Here is a 23,158-nt window from a genome sequence, read left to right on the forward strand (position 1 = left end):
TCACGCGCTCAAAGGCAACAAGAAGAGAGTGACGAAGAAGCAATAAGAGGACTTATTCATACTTTTTGTGATTGGATTGAAAAGCACGTGCAGACGGTTTTAGCCACTGGACCCTTTCAGAGACTGAGAAGTGAGGTCATCCTGTAATACATCCTCCCTTGGCGGAGTGGCTCCAGCTTTGCTGTTAGTCATACTTTGAAGAGACAAACACACACACACACACACACAGAGCAACAATGGTGGCCGGAATGGTGATGCCCTTGGTGGACTTGAGGGCCATCTACGAGCTCCTGTTTCGCGATGGTGTCATGGTGGCCAAGAAAGACAAGCGGCCCCAGACCAAGCACCCAGAGATCCCCAGCGTGGGAAACCTGCAGGTGATCCGCGCCATGGCCTCCCTCAAGTCCAGGGGCTACTTGAGGGAGACTTTTGCCTGGAGGCACTTCTATTGGTACCTGACCAACGAGGGCATTGTTTACCTGCGCGACTACCTCCGTCTGCCTGCTGAGATCGTCCCCTCTTCCCTGCAAAGGGTTCACCGTCCAACAGCAACCTTGGCCATTGCCCAAAAGGCAGCGCGTGGGGTCCAGTCAGTGGATGGCCCCACATCTTATGTCCCCAAACCTGGCAGGGAAGAGAGTCAGGAGGCGATGGCTGAGCGCCAGGTCTACCGACACAGGAGGCTGGACGCAGCCGAGGAGGAAGGCCCCTCTGACAGGACGCCAAGGTTCAGAGGTCGCCCGATGGCCACCGAGCCGGTCAGACCAAGAGCATCATGGGAATCTGAGTCCCAGGCCCAGCCTCCCCTGTGGAAGGGGCGGGGCTTCCGCACTGAGGCTTCAATGATGGAGGAAAGCCAGGGGAAGAGGGCCTCCACGGTTACCTTCTCTCAGACCACTGAGGCTAGTAGCAGTAAAGCAGTGGCGTCCTCCCAGGAGAAGATCATCACTAAGGTTCGTGCAGAAAGGTCCCAGGTGGTTCCGGTTCAGAAAAATTCTACTTCAACACATGAATCACAGGTCAGCATCAAGTCAGTCTCCTCCAAAACAGCCCTCCCATTAGCTGTTACTGCAGTAGCTAGTGCTGCAGGAGCTGGGGCTGCATTAGTGAAGGTCTCAGCTGAATCCTCTTTCAATAAAGCAGGTATAGAGAAGCCCAAGAAAGCTGCAGCAGTTGAGGAGGCCCCCAAAGTCTCTGCTGATCCTGTACCCAGTAAGCAAGCCATCCCAGCACCCCTGCCCTCTACTAAAGAGATTAAGGAGGATAAAAAAACAGAAGTGAAGGTGATTCCAGAACCCAAGAAAGCATCAGAAATGACTGTCCCCCGAGAGACCCCCAAACTCTCAGCCGAACCCACCGAATCATTCAAAGTTGATATCACTGATCCCTTATCAGGGGTCAGTGGCAGAGACAGTGTTGTCACTGAAAAGGTTATTGAAAAGGTTATTGAAACTAAAAAAGGGATGATTGAAGAATGCTCCAAATCAAAGAAGAAGAAAAAATCTCCCAGAGAAATAACGAAGGTTGTGATGGCTGAATCACCTGTCACAAAGGTATTCCCAGAAAAAGGACTGAAGACCCCCGAGGAAGAGACACAGGAGCCCCCCAAACCCCCACCAGCTTTTACATCATCAATAAAGCCCAAGGGACCAGAATCCACTAAAGAACCTAAGGCTGAGGTTCAAAAATCAAATGAGGCTGATCATCAGACCCCCAAACCAGCAGTGGAACAGAGCAACACTAAGTCTATAGTATCACAAGCTGCAACCCATCCCATTGCAGCCCCTCAGGTGCAGGAGAAAGCTGAGACGAGCAATAAAGTGACCTCAGGCTCATCTGGAAAATTCCCCCACGTGTCAGAGATGAGTGTCACTAAAGTGGAAATGGTGAAAGTGCAGAAGACCATAAAGATGGAGATGACACAGGAAGCCCTCAAACCTGTGGAGGTTACCTTTACACTGCCACCGCAACCACCACAACCTGCCATAGTGTCGGAGGCTAAAGCCCCTATAGAAACAGCTGTGGTTGATTCATCAAAGGCAAAAAAAGCTAAAAAGAAAAAGCAGATTTCTTCCCCAGACCGTGAGACCACAACCACAAAATCATTATCTCCACCCGCAGCTAAAACATTATCACCAACAGAGAAGGTGTCGATGACCATGGCCGCCGTTAAGGTTGACCTCCTAAACACCCCTGGGGCAAAAGTAATGGACTGCTCTCCAAAGATGCCTCAGGAAGGAATGTGGTCTGAGGAAACCAGCATGGCAGCAGCTGTGCAGGCTGGGGCCCCTGCTTTAGACAAAGGAGAGGCGGAGCCTGCCCAGCTCTCTGCTGAAAAAAAACGGGAGGACTCGAAAACAAAAACCTCCTCTGCAAGGGAAGCACCCGTTGCAGCCGGAGAGACAGCGTCAGCCGGAGCCGAGGCACGGGCCAGCCTACACACTGAGCAGGGGGAGCTTCCCAGAGTTGTTGCACAACACGCTCTAACAGCAGCACAGAGCACAGAGGAGAAGAAGAAAAGTCTATCTGTTCCTCCCAAGGCCTCGGAGCAGGAGAAGGACAAGGAAACCCCACAGACCCCTGCTACCACTGCAGCCACCACCCCTCTGCCAGCACAGCCTCACCTGGAGTACACCTGTGACCAGCCTGTAGACGAGGCCAACATGAGGAAGAAGATAGTCGTGGTGGAGGAGGTGATTGAGGTGCAGCACATCACTAGCCCGCAGGCAGTGGCTGGAGGAGAGGTTCCTCCTGCTGTTGTACCTGAGATAACAGGGCAAGAGCTGGACTTTGATGTCCTGCACGCACTGGCCGTTGAACGGGCTCTCCTGGCCGGAGGAGCGGTGATCGAGTCCGCCCAGAGCACCGTCTCCGACGATGACTGGGACCACTCTCTGGACGTACCCGAGGAGAAGACCTTCCCCAACTTCATAGAAGGTTTGAGAGAATTTCTTGTTTCCCCCCTGGTTACTTCCTGTCCTGTGTGTTTGATGTGTGATGTCACTGCAGTTGCCAAGGTTTCCTCCCTTGTATGTACTGTGGGAAGTCTTAGGTGGGCGTTGTGGTGATGGCACTACCATGTCTTTTACCATGTGCTATTATGTTCTATTTGCATATGGTATAAACAGTGTTTTAGGTTATTATACTTCTCTTCACAGTATATCATTTGAAGTTGAACATATGGTATTACGTTGGTCAGCAAAAATCTGTATTATAGTCCCAAACCTTAGTTTCAGTGTTTGATCTATTCTATTATAGAGTCGGTTGCTCATTAGAGATAGTTTCAGTGAGATGATGAATGAGTACAAACCAATTACAATGAATCTGTGATTTAGGCATCTGTGAGAGAGCATGCAACTATAGTTTCACTGGCAGGGGAGATAACTCACACTACAAAGTGGCAAATGTGATAGATGTCCATGCATAACAGCATATTGTAGCATACGAAGCATGTTGAAACACGCATTCTATTGTACAGACCTCAGTGCCACATGACTTTGATTTTAGACTTGGGCAATGCACACGCGCTGTCTCCCTGTCAGAAATGATTCAGACGTGCAGTAATTCCTGTGGTGTGGCTATGTGCTACGCCTAGCTTACTCCCCTCCTGTCTTTTCTCCGTGGAGATGACCTGCGTGATAAAGGGAAGAAGAGAATGAATGAGAGAAGGGGGTGTGGTGCTTTTGGACTCTCTCTATCTCTCTCTCTCTCTCTCTCTCTGTGTGTTTTTTTAGTTAGGAAGGCTGTGTTCTTGGCACTGTGATTTTTTTGGAACGCTGGTCTCCAGTTCCTGGTTTTCCCTCTCGGGTCAGATAATAGTATGCCTTTGTATGTGTTATCTAACAACAGGCTTTGTTAGGTGGGCTTTCTGAACAATATGTTGTCACGCCTGCTGACAGCTCCCTGCCCCCCCCACCCCAGATTGGCTCATGAAAAGTGCTGGAATGTGCATAAAAATATTGGCAATGCTATCCCATGTTGTTGGCTTTGACTAAACTGAAAGTATACATCGTTGTTTCTCTGCTGTTGTTTGCTGTTATTAAAGCAAGATGCATGTTGGTAGACACTTTGGTTTTTGAGACGTGTCATGTGGGTGTTTATGAGTGTATACTGTAGCATATAACCCTTGCACAGAGTGGCAAGAGACTGCAGCACACATGGGCGTTGTCTGTACTGTTGTGTGAGAGAGAGAACAGACAGGAAATTGGAATAGTCTGCTCATACCATAGCTGTACTATTCTGGGTGTGTGTTCCCCGGTTCCACACGTGACACTGCTTCTGCAGGTCTGGAGTAAATTAGCAGCATTGCTCATATGACAGGCAGCGGTCAAGCTGTGTTAGTCATCAGGAGAATGAGTCCACTTTCAGAAATGTGAAGTTAGTGTGTGTTTACAGATCAACCGGTCAACAGCATTTGTGAGCGTTTGAGATCTGGATCAAATAACACGTCTGGAAGCAAAATCTTCTTCAAAATATCCAGTGGCATATTGTTACACTGTATGTTAGGGCCTTACATTCCTTTTGTTTTGGCATCAGTGCAAAATGTAAAGAAAATACGCTTCCTCTTTATGTGAATATCATGGGATAAAAAAGGCTGTGTAACTGATCAGGCAGGAAAGCCCATCATGCCTCAGACTGCCATCCTAACCACCGATAATAGCAATGCTTGCTAACTCACTGCTGCCACCTACAGTGGATGATCCATAATAGCCATGTGTATACGCAAATTACCCCAGAAATACCACTGTCGAAGCGTAGTGCCTTTCTCTGGGCTATTTTTATTCATTTTGGGAATGCATGTCATGTGACCAATCATGGAGTTTGTCAATCATACCGTAAGATACATTAGGCACAGTGTCTATTTGAAGGAATATATCTGGCAGTGGTTGAAAATGACGTCAAATGGAGATGTTTAGCAGACACCACATTGGTATGTGGGTGTCTCTTCATGTCTGATGATCCTAGAGCGTATTAGTATTGATAGTATTGATGGTATGAAATCGAATTATGTAGCTGTACGATTCAGTAATACCCTCGGAGTGTTCTGCACCACGCCTACTTTTACACTGCTACCGTAGCACTGTCCGAGACTCTCAGAACTCAATCAACCCTTTCTCAGACGTCTGTCAATATGGCTTCGGTAGAAATCAAAACAGGGAACTTTAGATCGGGCATTGACAGGTTTCGCACCTTGTCGCTTTAAAGCTCTTTATACATCAGGCCGAGCCAACGGTGACTCTTGATCTGGGAAATCCCAGGAAAATACATAAGCTGTGTCTGTGACATTTGCAATCATGTGTGATGAATGAATACGACTGCATGTTCAAACAAAAGTTACATTGTTTATGATTAGTGGGGCACAGGCCATTACCCTAACTCATATTTAAGACATTTCGTGTTGTTTTCCTAGGCTTCTCCCTCCACGGTGCACGACATTCCCACATATTTGTGAAATATGTGAAACTACCAGCAACTGAGGATTCTCCTTTGTCCCGTTTCATACTAATGGCTCACGATTGTGGTGTGGTGTATGTGAGTGTGTGAGCCTGACCTTTCGCGAGTGAAAAAAAAACATGGGGGTCGAGCACTGTTAGCCGTCACGCTATCAGTAGCCCGTGTTGTGATATCGCATGTTGAGTACAGTGTAAGACTGTAAATCTGGGCTTTGCTGTTGTGCTCAAAACAAAGTTGGGTAGCTCAGCTGCTCCTCTGTCTTTCCGCTGACACCACCTGGCATGTCTCCTGGGTTGGGATGGCACCTGTGCGCTTACAGGCCGCCTGATGAGGAAAACACGTGCTGCTCCGCATTTCCAAAATAACGAGATGAAATGAGAGGTCGTTCTTCGTCTGCTCGCGCAGAATTGTGAATTGCATCACATGCTTGACGTCACTGATCCAATTGTAGGAACGTTTATCAAACATTAAAACAATGTAGATACTAGTATAATGTTTCGCTGAAGTGTATACATGTTGTGTAACATGTACAAAGTCCTCTCACAGGAGCCTGCTGGGTAATGTCTTCCAGCGTAGGCAGGCAGAGTGGTTGCCAGTTGGAGCAGAGCTGGCTCACATGGAGGAAAAAGGCGGCTGGAACAACCAGCGGTAATTATAGTCTGTAATACAATGTAATGAGTGCAGCCTGGCTGGCTCACGTCAGAGTGACTGGGAGATCTACTGCCTCCATATAACAGTTAACTCACTGTAGTCTAAACTATGGAACAAACACACAAATCAATAGCATATGTTCCTGTAATGAGTACTAGTCCAAGATGAGCTGATGTTAGGTGTTTCCCACGGTACATATTGGATTTTGGTCCTTGGTCAACAACATATCTTAGAAGCTACAGTACCTTCAGAAAGTATTCACACCCCTTGACTTTTCCCACACTTTGTTGTGTTACAGCCTGAATTTAAAATAAGATTGTGTGTCACTGGCCTACACATAATACCCCATAATATCAAAGTAGACATTTTTACAAATTAATGAAAAGCTAGAATGTCTTGAGTCACTGAGTATTCAGTCCCTTTTGTTATGGCATGCCTAAATACGTTTATGAGTAAAAATGTGCTTAACAAGTCACATTGTAAGTTGTACTTTTGAAGGACTAGCTTGTCTTTGTACCCCACACATATCTCTAAGGTCAAAACACAGATTCATCCACAAAGACCAGAGAGGTTTTCTAATGATTCGCAAAGAAGGGCACCTATTGGTAGATGGGTAAAAAAAAAATGCAGACATTGAATATCCCTTTGAGCATGGTGAAGTTATAACACTTTGGATGGTGTATCAGTACACCCAGTCACTACAAAGATACAGGTGTCCTTCTTAACTCAGTTGTCGGAGAGGAAGGAAACCGCTCAGGGATTTTACCATGATGACAATGGTCACTTTAAAACAGTTAGAGTTTAATGGCTGTGATAGGAGAACTGAGAATGGATCAACAACATTGCAGTTAATCCACAATAGTAACCTAAATTACAGAAGGAAGCCTTTACAAAATTACAAAATATTCCAAAACATGCATACTGTTTGCAATAAGGCGCTAAAGTAAAACTGCAAAACATTTTGCAACGAAATTAACTTTTTGTCCCGAATACAAAGCGTTATGTTTGGGGCAAATCCAACACAACACATGACTGAATACCACTCTTCATATTGTCAAGCATGGGTGGTGGCTGCATCATGTTATGGTTATGCTTGTCATCTGCAAGGAATAGGGAGTTTTTAGGATAAAAATAAATGGAATAGAGCCGAAGCACAGGCAAAATCCTAGAGGAAAACTTGGTTCAGTCTGCTTTCCAACAGACACTGGGAGATAAATTCACCTTTCAGCAGGACAATAACCTAAAACACAAGGCCAAATATACACTGGAGTTGCTTACCAAGACAACATTGAATGTTCCTCAGTGGCGTAGTTACAGTTTTGACTTAAATCGTCTTGAAAATCTATGGCAAGAGTTGAAAATGTCTGTCAAGCAATGATCAACAACCAACTTGACAGAGCTTGAAGAATTGTTTTAATAATAATGGGCAAGTCTAACTTAGAGACTCTTAGAGACTTACCCAGAAAGACTGGGCGAGTCTAACATGTATTGACTCAGGGGTGTGAATACTTATGTAAATGAGATATTTCTATATTTCATTTTCAATATATTTTAAAAATATATATAAAAACATATTTTCACTTTGTCATTATGGGGTATTGTGTGTAGATGGTTGAGAAATCAATTTTGAATTCAGGCTGTAACACAACAAAATGTTGAATACTGTAAGTGAAGGGGTATGAATACTTTCTGAAGGCACTGTATGTGGCCCAGGTATGACTATCCTCCCCTCTGGAGACGCACAGGAGGCTTGGTGCGTGGTGCCGGAATTGGTGGTACCGGGCCGGAGACACGCACCATAGGGCGAGTGCGTGGAGGAGGAACAGGGCTCTGGAGACACACTGGAAGCCTGTTGCGTGGTGTAGGCACTGGTGGAACTGGACTGGGGCGGGGAGGTGGCGCCGGAAATACCGGACCGTGCAGGCGTACTGGCTCCCTTGAGCACCGAGCCTGCCCAACCTTACCTGGTTGAATGCTCCCCGTCGCCCGACCAGTGCGGGGAGGTGGAATAACCCGCACCGGGCTATGTAGGCGAACCGGGGACACCATGCGTAAGGCTGGTGCCATGTATGCCGGCCCGAGGAGACGCACTGGAGACCAGACGCGTTGAGCCGGCTTCATGGCACCTGGCTCAATGCCCAATCTAGCCCTACCAGTGCGGGGAGGTGGAATAACCCGCACCGGGCTATGAACACGTACAGGAGACACCGTGCGCTCTACTGCGTAACACGGTGTTCGCCCGTACTCCCGCTCTCCATTCTGTCACGATCGTCTTGCTGTGAGAGATTGGACCAAGGCGCAGCGTGTGCAAAATACATCTTCTTTATTTTTAAGAAGAGAGAAAAAACAAACAAGAAACGAACAACTAATCACGAACTAACAAAATAACAAAACTGACGACCGTGAAGCTATAAAGACAGATAGTGCTGACACAAACACTACACAGACAATTACCCACAACAGCTAAAGCCTATGGCTGCCTTAAATATGGCTCCCAATCAGAGACAACAATAACCAGCTGTCTCTAATTGAGAACCAATTCAGGCAACCATAGACTTTCCTAGACACCTACACTGAACACTAAACCATCTACTCTACTTAACCCCCTAAACCATACAACACCCTAGACAATACAAAAAACACACAAAGACAACCCACTCCAACTCACGCCCTGACCAACTAAATAAATAAAAGAAAAAGGAACAATAGGTCAGGAACGTGACAAGAGCAGAGAGGGACTCCATGGTTTAGACAGAATATCTGAGCTTTCTTCATTAGACATATACATGGGGCCCTTTTGTGGTTTGGTCGAAAATGGATGTGGTTTTATGGTCAGTTAAATGAGCAATTCTGTATGTTCCAATTGTGTGCCTTTCTTAGACACTGTTCTTGTATTTGTTACTTCCAGTCTTTCTGTTGAAAAAAATCCTTTAGAAAAAATGTATTTACAAAAGGTTTAAGGGAGATAGCAAAGATAGCTGTATTTCTCAGGTCTTCAATATTCAAAGCCTTTTTAGGCACTAACTCCTCATCACTCCAGAAATGTGAGTGATGTGTGTATGGATACCACAACGGTGAACAATAGGGGAAAGGGGATACCTAGTCAGTTGTACTGAATGCATTCAACTGAAATGTGTCTTCCGCATTTAACCCAACCCCCCTGAATCAGAGAGGTACTGGGGGCTGCCATAATCGACATCCACAACTTTGGCGCCCGGGGAACAGTGGGTTAACTGCCTTGCTCAGGGGCAGAACAACAGATTTTTACCTCGTCCACTCTGGGATTTGACCCAGCAACCTTTCGGTTACAGGCCCAACGCTCTATCTATCTGTTCACATATAGAAATGCCAATAGGAGCTCATGTCTTTGGACTACTCTATGAGCCCCCAAGGGGTGTTGTAATATAGCTCTATTTCAGAAATGACTGCGTCTCTTTATTGGTTAATTTGGTGGAACTATTCCATGTCAATATCACTAGGAACTGTGTTTGGGCCATAGATAATCCGATAAGAACATCAGTTCCTAGCAGAGAAAATATTGAAATCTTCAATATCTGTAGCTGTATTTTCAGTTTTACAGTGCTCCGAATGACCAGGCCTAGTTAACATAGAACACATAATAGTGATTTTAGAAAGGCCTATTTCATCCTCAAACATAGGGGACCAACGAAAATGTGTCTAAGACAGTAAAGTTGTGAATGGAACATACATTGTCAATACTGCAATTCACAATGCCACATGCACACTTAGATACATAGCCTCCAATAAAAATAAAAATAAATGCTATATTTAGCCAATGTTATACATTGCAGGGGTCCCCAAAGCAACAGGGGATAATTAGTTAGAGAGGCTTGGATTAGGTCATGCCAATCTATCTCTCACTAAACTGGAGTGTGTTCACTGGCATTTATGACAGTTAAGTTTGACATTCCTAAACCCAGTGCCAAAGAAGACCACCAAGCCAGCCTGAGCCGGAATAGTTTCAGTTCTGGATATGAGAAATTGTCCTTTTTTTGGGCGTTTTGTGTCATTTTGTTTTGTGTTTTTCTGTTTTCACTTTTCCATCAGGTTTATGTCAGAGTACATTGTAATTGACACAGTGCTTCATTGAGAACCATTTGTCCTGCTTCACCTGTTGATTTTTCACGTGTGTCTTCATGTCACATGGATGATAGGCTTTTGGCTCAACTGATCGTAATGGTATTAGATAATGGCTATATAGTAGGCTATTTGCTGACCGTATTAGCTGATGGACATACTTCAGGTATGTAGGCACAGTATGTGCTCAGGCAAACTGTATACATCATCAGATTCCTCTTAAATGGGTCAGGTCTCTTTCCTGGCCCGGCTGAAACCTGTGACATAATCGCACTGAATAAAGATCTCCTCATCTGAGGAGAAAAGTAGCCTGGCGTAGTGGGCTACGGCAGCAAATAATGGCCGCCAGAGTGGTTCCATCAGCTTCTAAACTGTGATGGTGTGATCATCTGTCCCTGTCTGGTATTTATAGCCCCACTGTAAGCTTCAATACCGCCCCTTGCCTCCCCCTCTCCTCCTTCCCCCTCCACGTCCCTGCCACCCCGGCCCTGTCGGGTCCCCTTGCCCCCCCTTCTAATTGTGAGGCCACTAGAGAGCAGGCTGACAAATCCTAGCAGCAGGCACGGGGCTGTCAAAATTAAGAAGGTGGAGAAACGGGGCAGCGGAGAGCAAACAAACAGGAGTCCTCCTCTTTCCCCTCATTCCCGCTGATTCGGCTCTCTCTGTTCCTCCTACTTCCTCTTCATCTCTCTTTTCCCGACAACATAGATGAAGATCATACCTGGTAGGTCAACCGACTAGGGTGACTGTTGTTGTGGTCAGTGTCTCTCTGTTGGCTGTCCGTCTGTGTGTTTTATTGGCAAACGCAGTGTGTGAAATGTTGTTGTGTTGCTGAGAGGGGGGGGGGGGGGACGACGCACATCCGTACTACACACAGACGCACATTCCCCACACACACACACACACACACACACACACACACACACACGCACATAAACACCACTGCCGCTTAACCGCAACCTTCAGCTACCGATGTAGGGATTCTATTCCATATTTAAACCTGTTGGCACTATGGCAGACTTGAATTGCGAATCATGTATATATATATATATATACAAGAGAGTTGTGACTGGCTAAAAGGATGGTGTTGCTCCTTTTGAAACTCTGTGTGTGTTTGATGGCTCTCTGTGTCTGTCCGGGCTATTTGTGAATACTGAATAGATTTTAAAAAAATACAAAAAGACAAATAAAGCCTACACATGTTTTCCTGTCTTGCACAAGCCTTGCTCAAGCCACAAGTGTCGCCAGGCCATTTGGGATTGTTGTTGTGTGTAAGCAAGTTAACCGGTAGTCTTTCTGTTTCTTTTATAGAGATTTAGAAGGCAGGATTATTTGGATGACACTTCAAATTGTCTTTGCTTAGTTCATTCTTATTCTTGAAGGAAATGATTTGCAAGATAGAGGTGACACTGTACATTGTGTGAAAGTGTAATCGATGGGCTAGTATGGTAAATATGCCGCTCCCCTCTCTATCCCTGAGACAGATAGTGAATAATGCATGTGAATGCCACAACGGTTGCGTAAAGACCTTTACCCTCGGATGATGGGCCTTACTATGATTACCATTCTTCCTTCGGGCTGGGCTTTCTTCTTTTGAAATCACTCCGTGACAGGACCATTTAGATAACACTTCCAGACCAACCAGTCCTGCTTTAATTGACCTAACAAAGACATTTGTATCACCTACTTCCTTGTTGAAATACTGTAGAACTAAATCCTTGTTCAGTTGAACTACGATGTACTGTATGTGTAGAGGTTGAAAAAGAGGGGGATCATTCATTGGGGAACATAATAGTGATTAGGCTGCAATGAGAGAGAGAATGGGGAACAAAAAGAACATCTCGGATGGAATGAGTCAGAGAGGGGGTTCAATTTAATGTGGTAAGAACACAGTACTTTCAATGTAAACTTCCACCTACTGTCAATGTTTGCTTAAATTATAAGCATATTATCAGATTGTTTTAGTGCTACTATTTCAAGAGGGAGAATAGGATTTTGACATCATTTTACAGTGGTACAGTCGTTTTTTTTAAACTGTTCCTTCATTTGAAGTCTAACTTGCCTTTGTGACTCCGTGTGTGTCTCTGTATGTTTAATGAACAGATGAACAGAGTCTAGTAAAGTGCCCAGTGTGACTAGATACACTTTAGTTTAGACAGCCCTTTGCAGTGAAAGCAGATACTGTAAACACGGAGTGGGCTGGTTATTAAAGAACAGACACACACATTATAGAAATATACATTTAGAATGTAGAGAGAGGAAGAAAAGAGAAAGGAAGAGAACGACTGAGTTGTAAACACAGAGGACTAGATGAGGGACAGAAGACGTGTTGAAAGAAGAGTAGCACCAAGTGAGAGAAAGCTAGGGGTTCACTGTTTTGGCCGGGAAAGGTTGAAACTGCCCGTCTTTATTTTTTAAACCACCCTCCCACCTTCTCTTCTCCTCTGGCACACCCACACAGCCCCACTCCTCTCACTCCATGCCATCCCACCTGTCGATCAGCGCTGCCAAAGTTTTCCTGAGTTTTATCTCTGTCCAAATGCCAGCTGTGGCAAGCCCCCCAGGACCCATGTTCCCCGCCCTGGTGGTTTTTGGGCACATAGTGACCCTGATCACAGTCTGGCGCTTGACAAGACTGAGGAGGCAAGGTAAGAGAACTTCAGGAGAGCGGAAAGGGCTTTTCAATGTTATTCTCCCACCAAGAAGACACACTAACCTTAAATTAAGGAGAGTCAAGGTCATAGAATAGCCAGCTGTACCATTCAGTAAGAGGGTGTCTCCTTTTCCCTCTAGTTCTCTCTCACCAGCCCTCTCTCTTCCTACAGTCTCGGTCTCTCTCTCATTATTGCTTTACTCTTTTCAGCCCTCTTGTGTTGGAGGTTAACCCTCTAAATGCTGGCTACTATCCTAGTCATGTTAGCAGTCATGGTATGTGGTATGAGAGGCATGAGGGAGTGTGGCTGATCTGTTCACATCACGCTAGTTGTTATTCTTTGGATCTGAATCAGTTTCCAAGGTTTGAAAGGAAGTCATTACTTATATCACAAATATATGAATTGCAAATCTGTCAAGCCTCTATGAATAAATAGTAGCTACAGTATTTACAACACTTATTGTTTATTTATTGCTTAGATCCCCACCAACCATTTCCCACATTCTTTGTGAGAAATATTGTTTCAATGTCCTATGTTTTGATGTTAAAGTCATTCCACTCTCAATACTGCAAAGGCAAGAGAGAGAAAGTTTACGACCGACATTAACTCAAGTCTATCCAAGATGGCGTAGCAGCAAGACGTGTTTGTTTTTGTCCCATTATTGTCCCATGTAAATATTCAGCTTTTTCTTTGTTTCTGTATACATTTAAATCTCTTTTTCCATTTTCAAATTAAATGTACCTTCCTGCAACCCACCTCACCCAACGTGGTACGGATCTGCTATTTCTTTTTGAAATTATAACCGGAACCCGCATCAGGGGCTAGCCTTCAGAAGCCAGCCAGCTAATTAGCTACTAGCTATTTAGTCATTGTTAGCCACTGCTAGCAGTATTTACCTTTAGCACAGACACCAGCCGCTTTAGCCCGGATAGCCCGGATAATATCCGCCAGTCTGCACAGCGCGATAACATCCCGGAGCATATCGGAATGTTTTTTTCCCCCACTACATCACCGGATTCCTGTCGCAAGCTCTGGACCATTACACCGGATCATCGCAGCTAGCTAGCTGCTAGCGAGTGGCTATCGTGGCTAATGCCCTTGTCCAGAAGCAAACACCAGTTAGCCTCGAGCTAGGCCCATTCCCCCGGCTAGCAAACGAAGAAAACCAACTACAACACCTCTCTTGCCAATTAGCCTGGACCCTTTGTCGACACGGAGCCCCGCCGATCCATCGTGACTGGTCTGTTGACGTATTTCGGTTGATGTGCTCTCGACCTCTGCGTCGTTGATGTCGGTGAGGACCCAGCTACTAGCCCCGGCCTGCTAGCTCTCTGAGTGCCGTGTCTCCCGCTCGCCTAGCGTAGTGACGACTGCCAAGCGGCTCCCTTTTTTGTCCATTGCTGCTTATTAGACCCTATGATCACTCGGCTACACAGCTGATGCCTACTGGACTGTTCATTAACACGGTACTTCATTTTGTTTATCTGTCGGCCCCTACCTTGAACTCAGGCCCTGTGTGTAGCTAACTGACCCTCTCTGCCCATTCATCGCCATTTACCCGTTGTTGTTGTCTTAGCTGGTTTACCCGTTGTTTTCTTAGCCCTCCCAATCAACACCTGTGATTGCTTTATGCCTCCCTCTAATGTCAATATGCCTTGTATACTGTTGTTTAGGGTAGCTCTCATTGTTTTGTTTTACTGCGGAGCCCCTAGTCCCGCTCTACATGCCTCGGTTAGCTCCCCTGCCCCACCTCCCACATATGCGGAGACCGCACCTAGCTTAACTGGTACTTCCAGAGATGCAGCCTCTCTCATTGTCACCCAATGCCTAGGTAGACTGGACACATGACCTTTTTAACAATGCTTTTTTCTAATAAAAAGTAGTTAATTGCATTAGCGGTGGAGCCCAGTTTCATAATATTACCATATATCCCAGCTGCCTGCCGTAGATTTGAAGTAATCACGAAAAAACAGGCCTTATTTTAGGGCATTTTTCCCTGCCAGCTCCTATTAGTTCTATTGAGCACTGTGGCACCAACTCGCCTTCCGAACGTTCTAATCCCATTTTGTTGTACTATGTCACAATGGCAGCTTCGCAATGGAGACCTGCTCACATTGTTTATAGTTCAAATGTAAACATCAAAAAATTCCTCATGTAACTCTGAGGTCATCCCATTGTTTACTATAGGGAAATATAGGTATGTCTGTCTATTTTGCCAAATATCTCGCAATGTGTATATTTTGATGTTTTCAATTCGGACACCATGCTAATCATAAGAATCTCCTCTTTCGATTTATGTAAGGCCCTTGTCTGTGCATTATGCCCTGAATCTATCCTACCACGCCCAGAAGTCTGCTCTTTTTACTCTCCGTTCCGAACGCATTAGACGACCAGTTCTTATAGCCTTTAGCCGTACCCTTATCCTACTCATCCTCTGTTCCCCTGGTGATGTAGAGGTTAACCCAGGCCCTGTGTGTCCCCAGGTGCTCTCATTTGTTGACTTCTGTAACTGGAAAAGCCTTGGGTTCATGCATGTTAACATCAGAAGCCTCCTCCCTAAGTTTGCTTTATTCACTGCTTTAGCACAGTCTGCCAACACTGATTTCCTAGCCGTGTCTGAATCCTGGTTTAGGAAGGCCACAAAAAATTCTGAAATTCTATCCCCAATTACAACATTTTCTGTCAAGAAAGGGGGCGGAGTTGCAATCTACTGTAGAGATAGCCTGCATAGTTCTGTCCTACTATCCAGGTCTATGCCCAAACAGTTAGAGCTACTACTTTTAAAAATCCATCTCCCCGGAAATAAGTCTCTCACTTTTACCGCTTGTTATAGACCCCCCTCAGCTCCCAGCTGTGCCCTGGACACCATATGTGAATTGATTGCCCCCCATCTATCGTCAGAGTTCGTACTGTTTGGTGACCTAAACTGGGATATGCTTAACACCCCGGCCTCCTACAATCTAAGCTAGATGCCCTCAATCTCACACAAATTAACAAAGAGCCTACCAGGTACAACCCCAAATCCGTAAACACGGGCACCCTCATAGATATCATCCTGACCAACTTGCCCTCTAAATACACCTCTGCTGTTTTCAACCAGGATCTCAGCTATCACTGCCTCATTGCCTCCGTCCGTTATGGGTCCGCGGTCAAACAACCACCCCTCATCACTGTCAAACGCTCCTTAAAACACTTCTGCGAGCAGGCCTTTCTAATCGACCTGGCCCGGGTATGCTGGAAGGATATTGACCTCATCCCATCAGTAGAGGATGCCTGGTTGTTCTTCAAAAGTGCCTTCCTAACCATCTTAAATAAGCATGCCCCTTTCAAGAAATTCAGAACAAAGAACAGATATAGCCCTTGGTTCACTCCAGACTTGACTGCCCTTGACCAGCACAAAAACATCCTGTGGCGCACTGCACTAGCTTCGAATAGTTCCCGCGATATGCAACTTTTCAGGGATGTCAGGAACCAATATACACAGTCAGTTAGGAAAGCAAAGGCTAGCTTTTCAAACAGAAATGTGCATCTTGCAGCACTAATTCCAAAAAGTTTTGGGACACTGTAAAGTCCAATAAGAGCACCGCCTCTCAGCTGCCCACTGCACTGAGGCTAGGAAACACTGTCACCACCGATAAATCCATGGTTATTGAGAATTTCAATAAGCATTTGTCTACAACTGGCCAGGCTTTCCACCTGGCTACCCCAACCCCAGCCAACAGCTCTGCACCCCCCGCAGCAACTGGCCCAAGCCCCCCCCTGCTTCTCCTTCACCCAAATCCAGACAGCTGATGTCCTGGAAGAGCTGCAATATCTGGATCCCTACAAATCAGCTGGGCTTGACAATCTGGCCCCTCTCTTCCTAAAATTATCCGCCGCCATTGTCGCAACCCCTTTTACTAGTCTGTTTAACCTCTCTTTCGTATCGTCTGAGATTCCTAAAGATTGGAAAGGGGCCGCGGTCATCCCCCTCTTCAAAGGGGGAGACACTCTAGACCCAAACTGTTATTGACCAAATACTTATTTTCCACCATAATTTGCAAATAAATTCATTAAAAATCCTACAATGTGATTTTCTGGATTTTTTTCCCTCATTTTGTCTGTCATAGTTGAAGTGTACCTATGATGAAAATTACAGGCCTCTCTCATTTTTTTAAGTGGGAGAACTTGCACAATTGGTGGCTGACTAAATACTTTTTTGCCCCACTGTATATCACTCCAGTGTTAATTGCTAAATTGTAATTACTTTGCCACTATTGGCCTATTTATTGCCTTACCTCCTTACTTAATTTGCACCACTGTATACAGATTTCTCTACTGTGTTATTGACTGTACATTTGTTTATGTGTTGTTTTTGTCGCACTGCTTTTGCATTATCTTGGCCAGGTCGCAGTTGTAAATGAGAACTTGTTCTCAACTGGTCTACCTGGTTAGCTAAAGAATGTAAATAAAAAATAAACCCAACTTCCCCCCTTGCTCTCTGGTGGGAGAGAGGGGCACTATATTTGATCCCCACCCGGGAGCGAGAGTCATGACATAACCAATAATAACAAATCTGAACAAATATATATATATATATATATACTGTATAATAAAGAAAACATAAGAATTAAGAGAGGAAGCTATATACTGGGTCAGTGTCATTGTAAGTGGGCGTGGCTAAGTAAAACCATTAAAACTCTCTCTCACGTACCAGGTGCATCACCTTTCATTCCCTCTCTGAACTTTAAACTTTCCATTTGTGTTTGTTTACCATAGCCCCAGGCAACCATACCTAGCAAATTCTTCCTTTAGGGGTCATGCCAAATACAGTATTTCAACTGTTGAGGGGTCTACCTTTTTGAAGGATTTTTTTTCTACACCTATTATGTATAGTGTGTATCTAGTAGGTGTGTGGTATTCAGAGGCTGGTTAGAATTGAGAGGGTGTTTCTCAGATGGTTGATGGAACGTTTGAAGTGTTTTGCGTAATTGGTACATACTTCATCAGTCTAGTTCTCAGGCATAACATGTTTTACAGGTGGTTCACAGTTTAATCAAGGCTTATAGCGATCCTTTCTCATGTAGATAGATATAGAGATTGTAAATGCAACATAGAGATTGTGCCGGGGGTTGTCACCCTACTTTTCCAGTAACTCAAGAGTTGCAACATTTTTATTAGAATTGATCTTTGCTTACATTTAACACACACAAATCATTATCTGTTGTCCAAGAGATGACACAACCAATCATAATGCTGTAGTAGGCTGATGCTATAGAAGGACTGGGGTGAGTGGCTTGGCACTGAGTCTCTGGTGTAGAGGAAAGCTCCACTGTGTTTCCTGCAAACAATCACAACTCCCACACCTTCTACTCTGGAGGCTGCGACCGACATTCCGGGAGGAAGGCAGGGAGTGATTCAATTTGATTCAACACCAACACTCTGTCTGTAAAGCTGTGTTGGTGTGGGACAGTATTCATAACAGAAAGTTCCAGAATTTCAAGATAAACAGTGGACATATGCAACATGTGCACATGGGGAGCAGAGAGTTATAAATGAGACATGTAGTTTGGTTCAGATTGTTGACTTTGGATGCTGTTCAGTGTCCTCTGGGAGAAGGGGAGAGGGGGAGAGGGCAGAGCAATTGGCCCCTGCCAAAACACAGAGGAACAACGTACAGACCTCATGTGGACCTCATGTGTGCCAGTCATTGAGGCTGTATTTTTGAGTTGCTCTGGGACCATGGAAACACATCCGGTCCTAGACTAAGAGTTTATTTATACCTCTCAGCCCTCACCGGGGGATTTCTCAACAGCACACCCTCGTTAGTATACATACGCATCATGCTGTATATCCCGAGAAGTTCTTTCTAAGTGATATTTAATCTAGGAGAAGTATCTCCCATTATCTGTGAAGCCCTAAAACCCTTAACAAAGCTATGTGACTGCCCACTAAAGAGTACTGGTTATCCCCAGTGGACAATCTCCTGATGAAAGCGGAATGACCTTAACACACAAGACAACTGTTCACCTGCAACAAGGTGCAAGAGATCCAATATACGATTATGCAAGTCGGTTCATTGGACTCCCATTATATGTAATAAATGAATGAAGAGTTCTCTGACACTTGCAGTCAGTATAAGAAGGAAAAGGCACTCGTGGCCATCTGTTTTGGACTTTAATTACAACTTTCTGGGAAAATGTCAAAATGTAGTTGGAGGGCATGTTCATGTCTTATAATAGTGGATGGACCCATGGCTATTTCCACTAGTTGTCGTCGTGAACAGGCCCTCACTTACCTTAGCACAGCTCAATCTTAAGAAATTACTCTTTGTGGCCTGCAAATGCGTTTTCCTTAACCAGATGAAAGACCAGCCACCAACAATAAATCAATGGTACTGTGAGATCTTGTGTTACCAAAGGAGAACATTGTGCTATATTTAGGAACAAGGAAGGCGAGTTCTATGCAATATGGGATCCCTTTTTACTATCCCTTCCTCCTAATCTTGCAGATACCCTAAGAAGTGTCAATATACACATTTTATGAATTTATTGGTCAACTGGACCTGGTCTCTTTCTTGTATACAGTACAATAAATATATTGTTGTATAGGCCTCTATACTCTTTGAGGGGTATTTTACACACTAAAGCCACACATTTTGCGACAGTCAAATGATTTAAGGTATGTAAGGAAAATACAAAATAACAATGTTATTGAAATATTAAAGTAATGGAAAATTAAGTGCAGAGAACTGAAAGGTAATGTATAATTGTTATTGCTTTTGTATGCTTTTGTTTTGGTGTTTGTTGGTTATGTTATTTTGGAATTAAAATATATGTACAATTTGTGAATGATGACCTGAAACAAGGAAAATTATATAATAATAAAAATGTATACTTGAAGAGTACTGGTTACATTGAATGTTCATGGCCATTGAAGAGTACAGGTTTGTTGTACTCAAACAACATAAAAGCATATACTGGAAAAAGCTATGCCTCATTTAATGATACAGAAATGGAAGCTTGTCTGAGTGACAAGTTTCCATTTACAACATACAGTGCCTTCAGAAAGTATTCATACCCCTTGACTTATTCCACATTTTGTTGTGCTACAGCCTGAATTCAAAAAGGATTAATATATTTTTTTTTCTCACCCATCTACACACAATACCCCATAATGACAATACATTTACAAATGTATTGAAAATGAAATACAGACATATCCCATTTACATAAGTGTTCACACCCCTGAGTCAATATATGTTAGAATCGTCTTTGGCAGCGATTACAGCTGTGAGTAATTCTGGGTAAGTCTCTAAGAGATTTGCACACCTGGATTGTTTAATATTTGCCAATTATTCTTTTCAAAAAACGATCACACCACACTCAAGAAATTCTTCAAGCTCTGTCAAATTGGATGTTGGTCATTGCTAGACAATCATTTTCAAGTCTTGCCATAGATTTTCAAGCAGATTTAAGTCAAAACTGTAACTCGGCCACTCAGAAACATTCACTGTCTTCATGTTAAGCAGCTCCAGTGTAGATTTGGCTTTGTGTTTTAGGTTATTGTCCTGCTGAAAGGTGAATTCATCTCCCAGTTGCTGGTGGAAAGCAGACTGATCCATGTTGTCCTCAAGGTTTTTGCCTGTGCTTAGCACCATCCCGTTTCTTTTTTATCCTGAAAAACTCCCTAGACCTTAATGATGACAAGCATATCCATAACATATCCATAAAATACAGAGAGTGTACTCAGTAATGTGTTGTATTGGATTTGCCCCAATTATAAAACGTTGTATTCAGGACAAAAGTAAATTGCTTTGCCACATTTTTTGCATTATTACTTTAGTGCCTTGTTGCAAACAGGATTCATGTTTCTGTACAGAATTCCTTCTTTTCACTCTGTCAATGTGGTTGATCCATCCTCAGTTTTATCCTATCACAGCCATTAAACTCTGTAACTATTTTGGCATGGGGAAATCCCTGAGCGGTTTTCTTCCTCTCCGGAAACTGAGTTAAGAAGGACGTCTGTATCTTTGTAGTGACTGAGTGTATTGATCCACCATCCAAAGTGTTATTAATAACTTCACCATGCTCAAAGGGATATTCAATGTCTGCATATAAAAAAATAATACCCATCTACCAATAGGTGCCCTTCTTTGCGAGGCATTGGAAAACCATACTTTTATCTCTCCTCAGGGCACATTCCTAAACCTTCCCAAATCTCTTAGTTTCACTCAATACTCATCAACAGTAAACGGTAGTGATTACGTTAGAATACACGTTAGAATGTTAGAATGTGGAACACGTTAGAATGTGGAAAAAACAAGTGACTTAAGTGACTTTGAGTGTGATGGTCAGTGCCATGCGTGCCAGATCCAGTGTCTCAGAAACGGCCCCCCATCCTGGCCTTTTCACGCAAGAATGACGTGACAAACAAAAAAACATTCGATTTGGATATGTGACCGACCACCTCGATTCGGTCTTATGATGCAACATTTGAAAATGTGTTTTTTTTAAAGTAGAGACTCAGAGCTACAAAATGGTATATAATGTACTGCAGTTGGGGAACAATGGGGAAGTAATTCTACTTTGAAAGTTGATAAACTTGTAACACCACTTTTAAGAAAATGTCCCTTGAATGTTTTGATACTACTACTACTACCTATTCAGCATAGTTCACACCCTCTTAAGCCTTAGCCCCACCCATCTCTTTAAGGATTCACGTGAGGGCATGTGCTAAACAGAGTGAGTAAGGTTAAACCACCAAAGATTCCAAGACTAAAAGTGGTGAAAGTAGAGTAGCTTACAATAAGGAAAAACTCCAGGTAAATATACACTTTATCTAGTCCTTGGCCTATATCCTAATCTGACTTTGGTGCAGGTCATGTTGTTAGTCTCTGGTAAACACACACTATATCAAATAAAATCTAAGTTTATTTGTCACATGCACAGGATATAGAAGGTGTAAATGGTACATTGAAATGGTTACTTGCATATTTGCATAGCAGCAATATAAAAAATAAAGTGTCCGGATAAAAATATTTAATTAATATTTTCTAATTATTAGATGATGCTTACCCGGACACACTTGTATAAATTGATGGGTCATGTGAAAGAAAATGCTTTAACTACCTCCCAGCCACATCTAGCTGTGGATGGGTCACTATTGTCTAGACATGTACACATGTTCATGTCATACAATAGATGGCCTTAATCACTCCCAGACACACCTGGCTAATTTGAGTCATGTAATTATCTGGCGAAGTGAAGTATTTTGTTTAGACATGTAGCTAGCTAGCTAAACAATGAACCATAATCACAATCCGTCTCTGGCGCCAGTGAAGATTGCTGACGTTTTATGTGCTCCTAACCGATTGTGTTTTTATGTTCGTTTTTTTGCGTTATTTTTTTAACTTCTGTTGTACATAATGTTGCTGCTACCGTCTCTTATGACGGAAAATAACTTCTGGACATCAGAACAGCGATTACTCACCACGAACTATCAGAAGCTTTTTTTTCCTTTAACGAGCCCGATGTGAACGACATACTGCTTTCCCGGGAACAGGCCCAAATCCCCGTCATTTGTGTGAAGAGACGACAGAAAAAAGAGGACGGAGGTCGGGCTGTCCCCACAGTGACCGTACGCACATACCCCAACCAGAAGCCAAGGATTACAGGCAACATTCGCACTGAGCTAAAGGCGAGTGCTGCCGCTTTCAAGGAGCGGGACTCCAACCCGGGAGCTAATAAGAAATCCCGCTATGCCCTCCGATGAACCATCAAGCAGGCAAAGAAGCGTCAATACAGAACTAAGATCGAATCGTACTACACCGGCTCCGACGCTCGTCAGATGTGGCAGGGCTTGCAAACCATTACAGACTACAAAGGGAAGCACAGCCGAGTGCTGCCCAGTGACACGAGCCTACCAAACGAGCTAAACTACTTCTATGCTCGCTTCGAGGCAAATAACACTGAAACATGCTTGAGAGCACCAGCTGTTCCGGACGACTGTGTGATCACACTCTCCACAGCCGATGTGAGTAAGACCTTTAAACAGGTCAGCATTCACAAGGCATACCAGGACGTGTACTCCGAGCATGCGCTGACCAACTGGCAAGTGTCTTCATTGACATTTTCAACCTCTCCCTGTCCAAGTCTGTAATACCAACATGTTTTAAGCAGACCACCATAGTCCAGGTGCCCAAGAACACTAAGTTAACCTGCCTAAATGACTACCGACCCGTAGCACTCACGTCTGTAGCCATGAAGTGCTTTGAAAGGCTGGTCATGGCTCACATGCTGACTCCTTGCTGTCCCCAGTCC

The 23,158-nt window shown here is 44.1% G+C and overlaps 1 protein-coding gene across 1 annotated transcript in view; it reads left to right on the forward strand.

The window, feature by feature from the left end:
* Positions 1-236: 236 nt before the first annotated feature.
* Positions 237-23,158, forward strand: part of LOC120048273 (plectin-like) — an 85,812-nt gene continuing 62,890 nt past the window's right edge. The window contains exons 1-2 of the mRNA XM_038994118.1: positions 237-678; positions 2,551-2,629. Of these exons, the coding sequence (XP_038850046.1) occupies positions 237-678; positions 2,551-2,629 (521 nt within the window). The remainder of the gene's footprint in view (positions 679-2,550; positions 2,630-23,158) is intronic.

Source organism: Salvelinus namaycush, chromosome 5 (assembly GCF_016432855.1).
Source record: "Salvelinus namaycush isolate Seneca chromosome 5, SaNama_1.0, whole genome shotgun sequence".
Classification (NCBI taxonomy): Eukaryota; Metazoa; Chordata; class Actinopteri; order Salmoniformes; family Salmonidae; genus Salvelinus; species Salvelinus namaycush.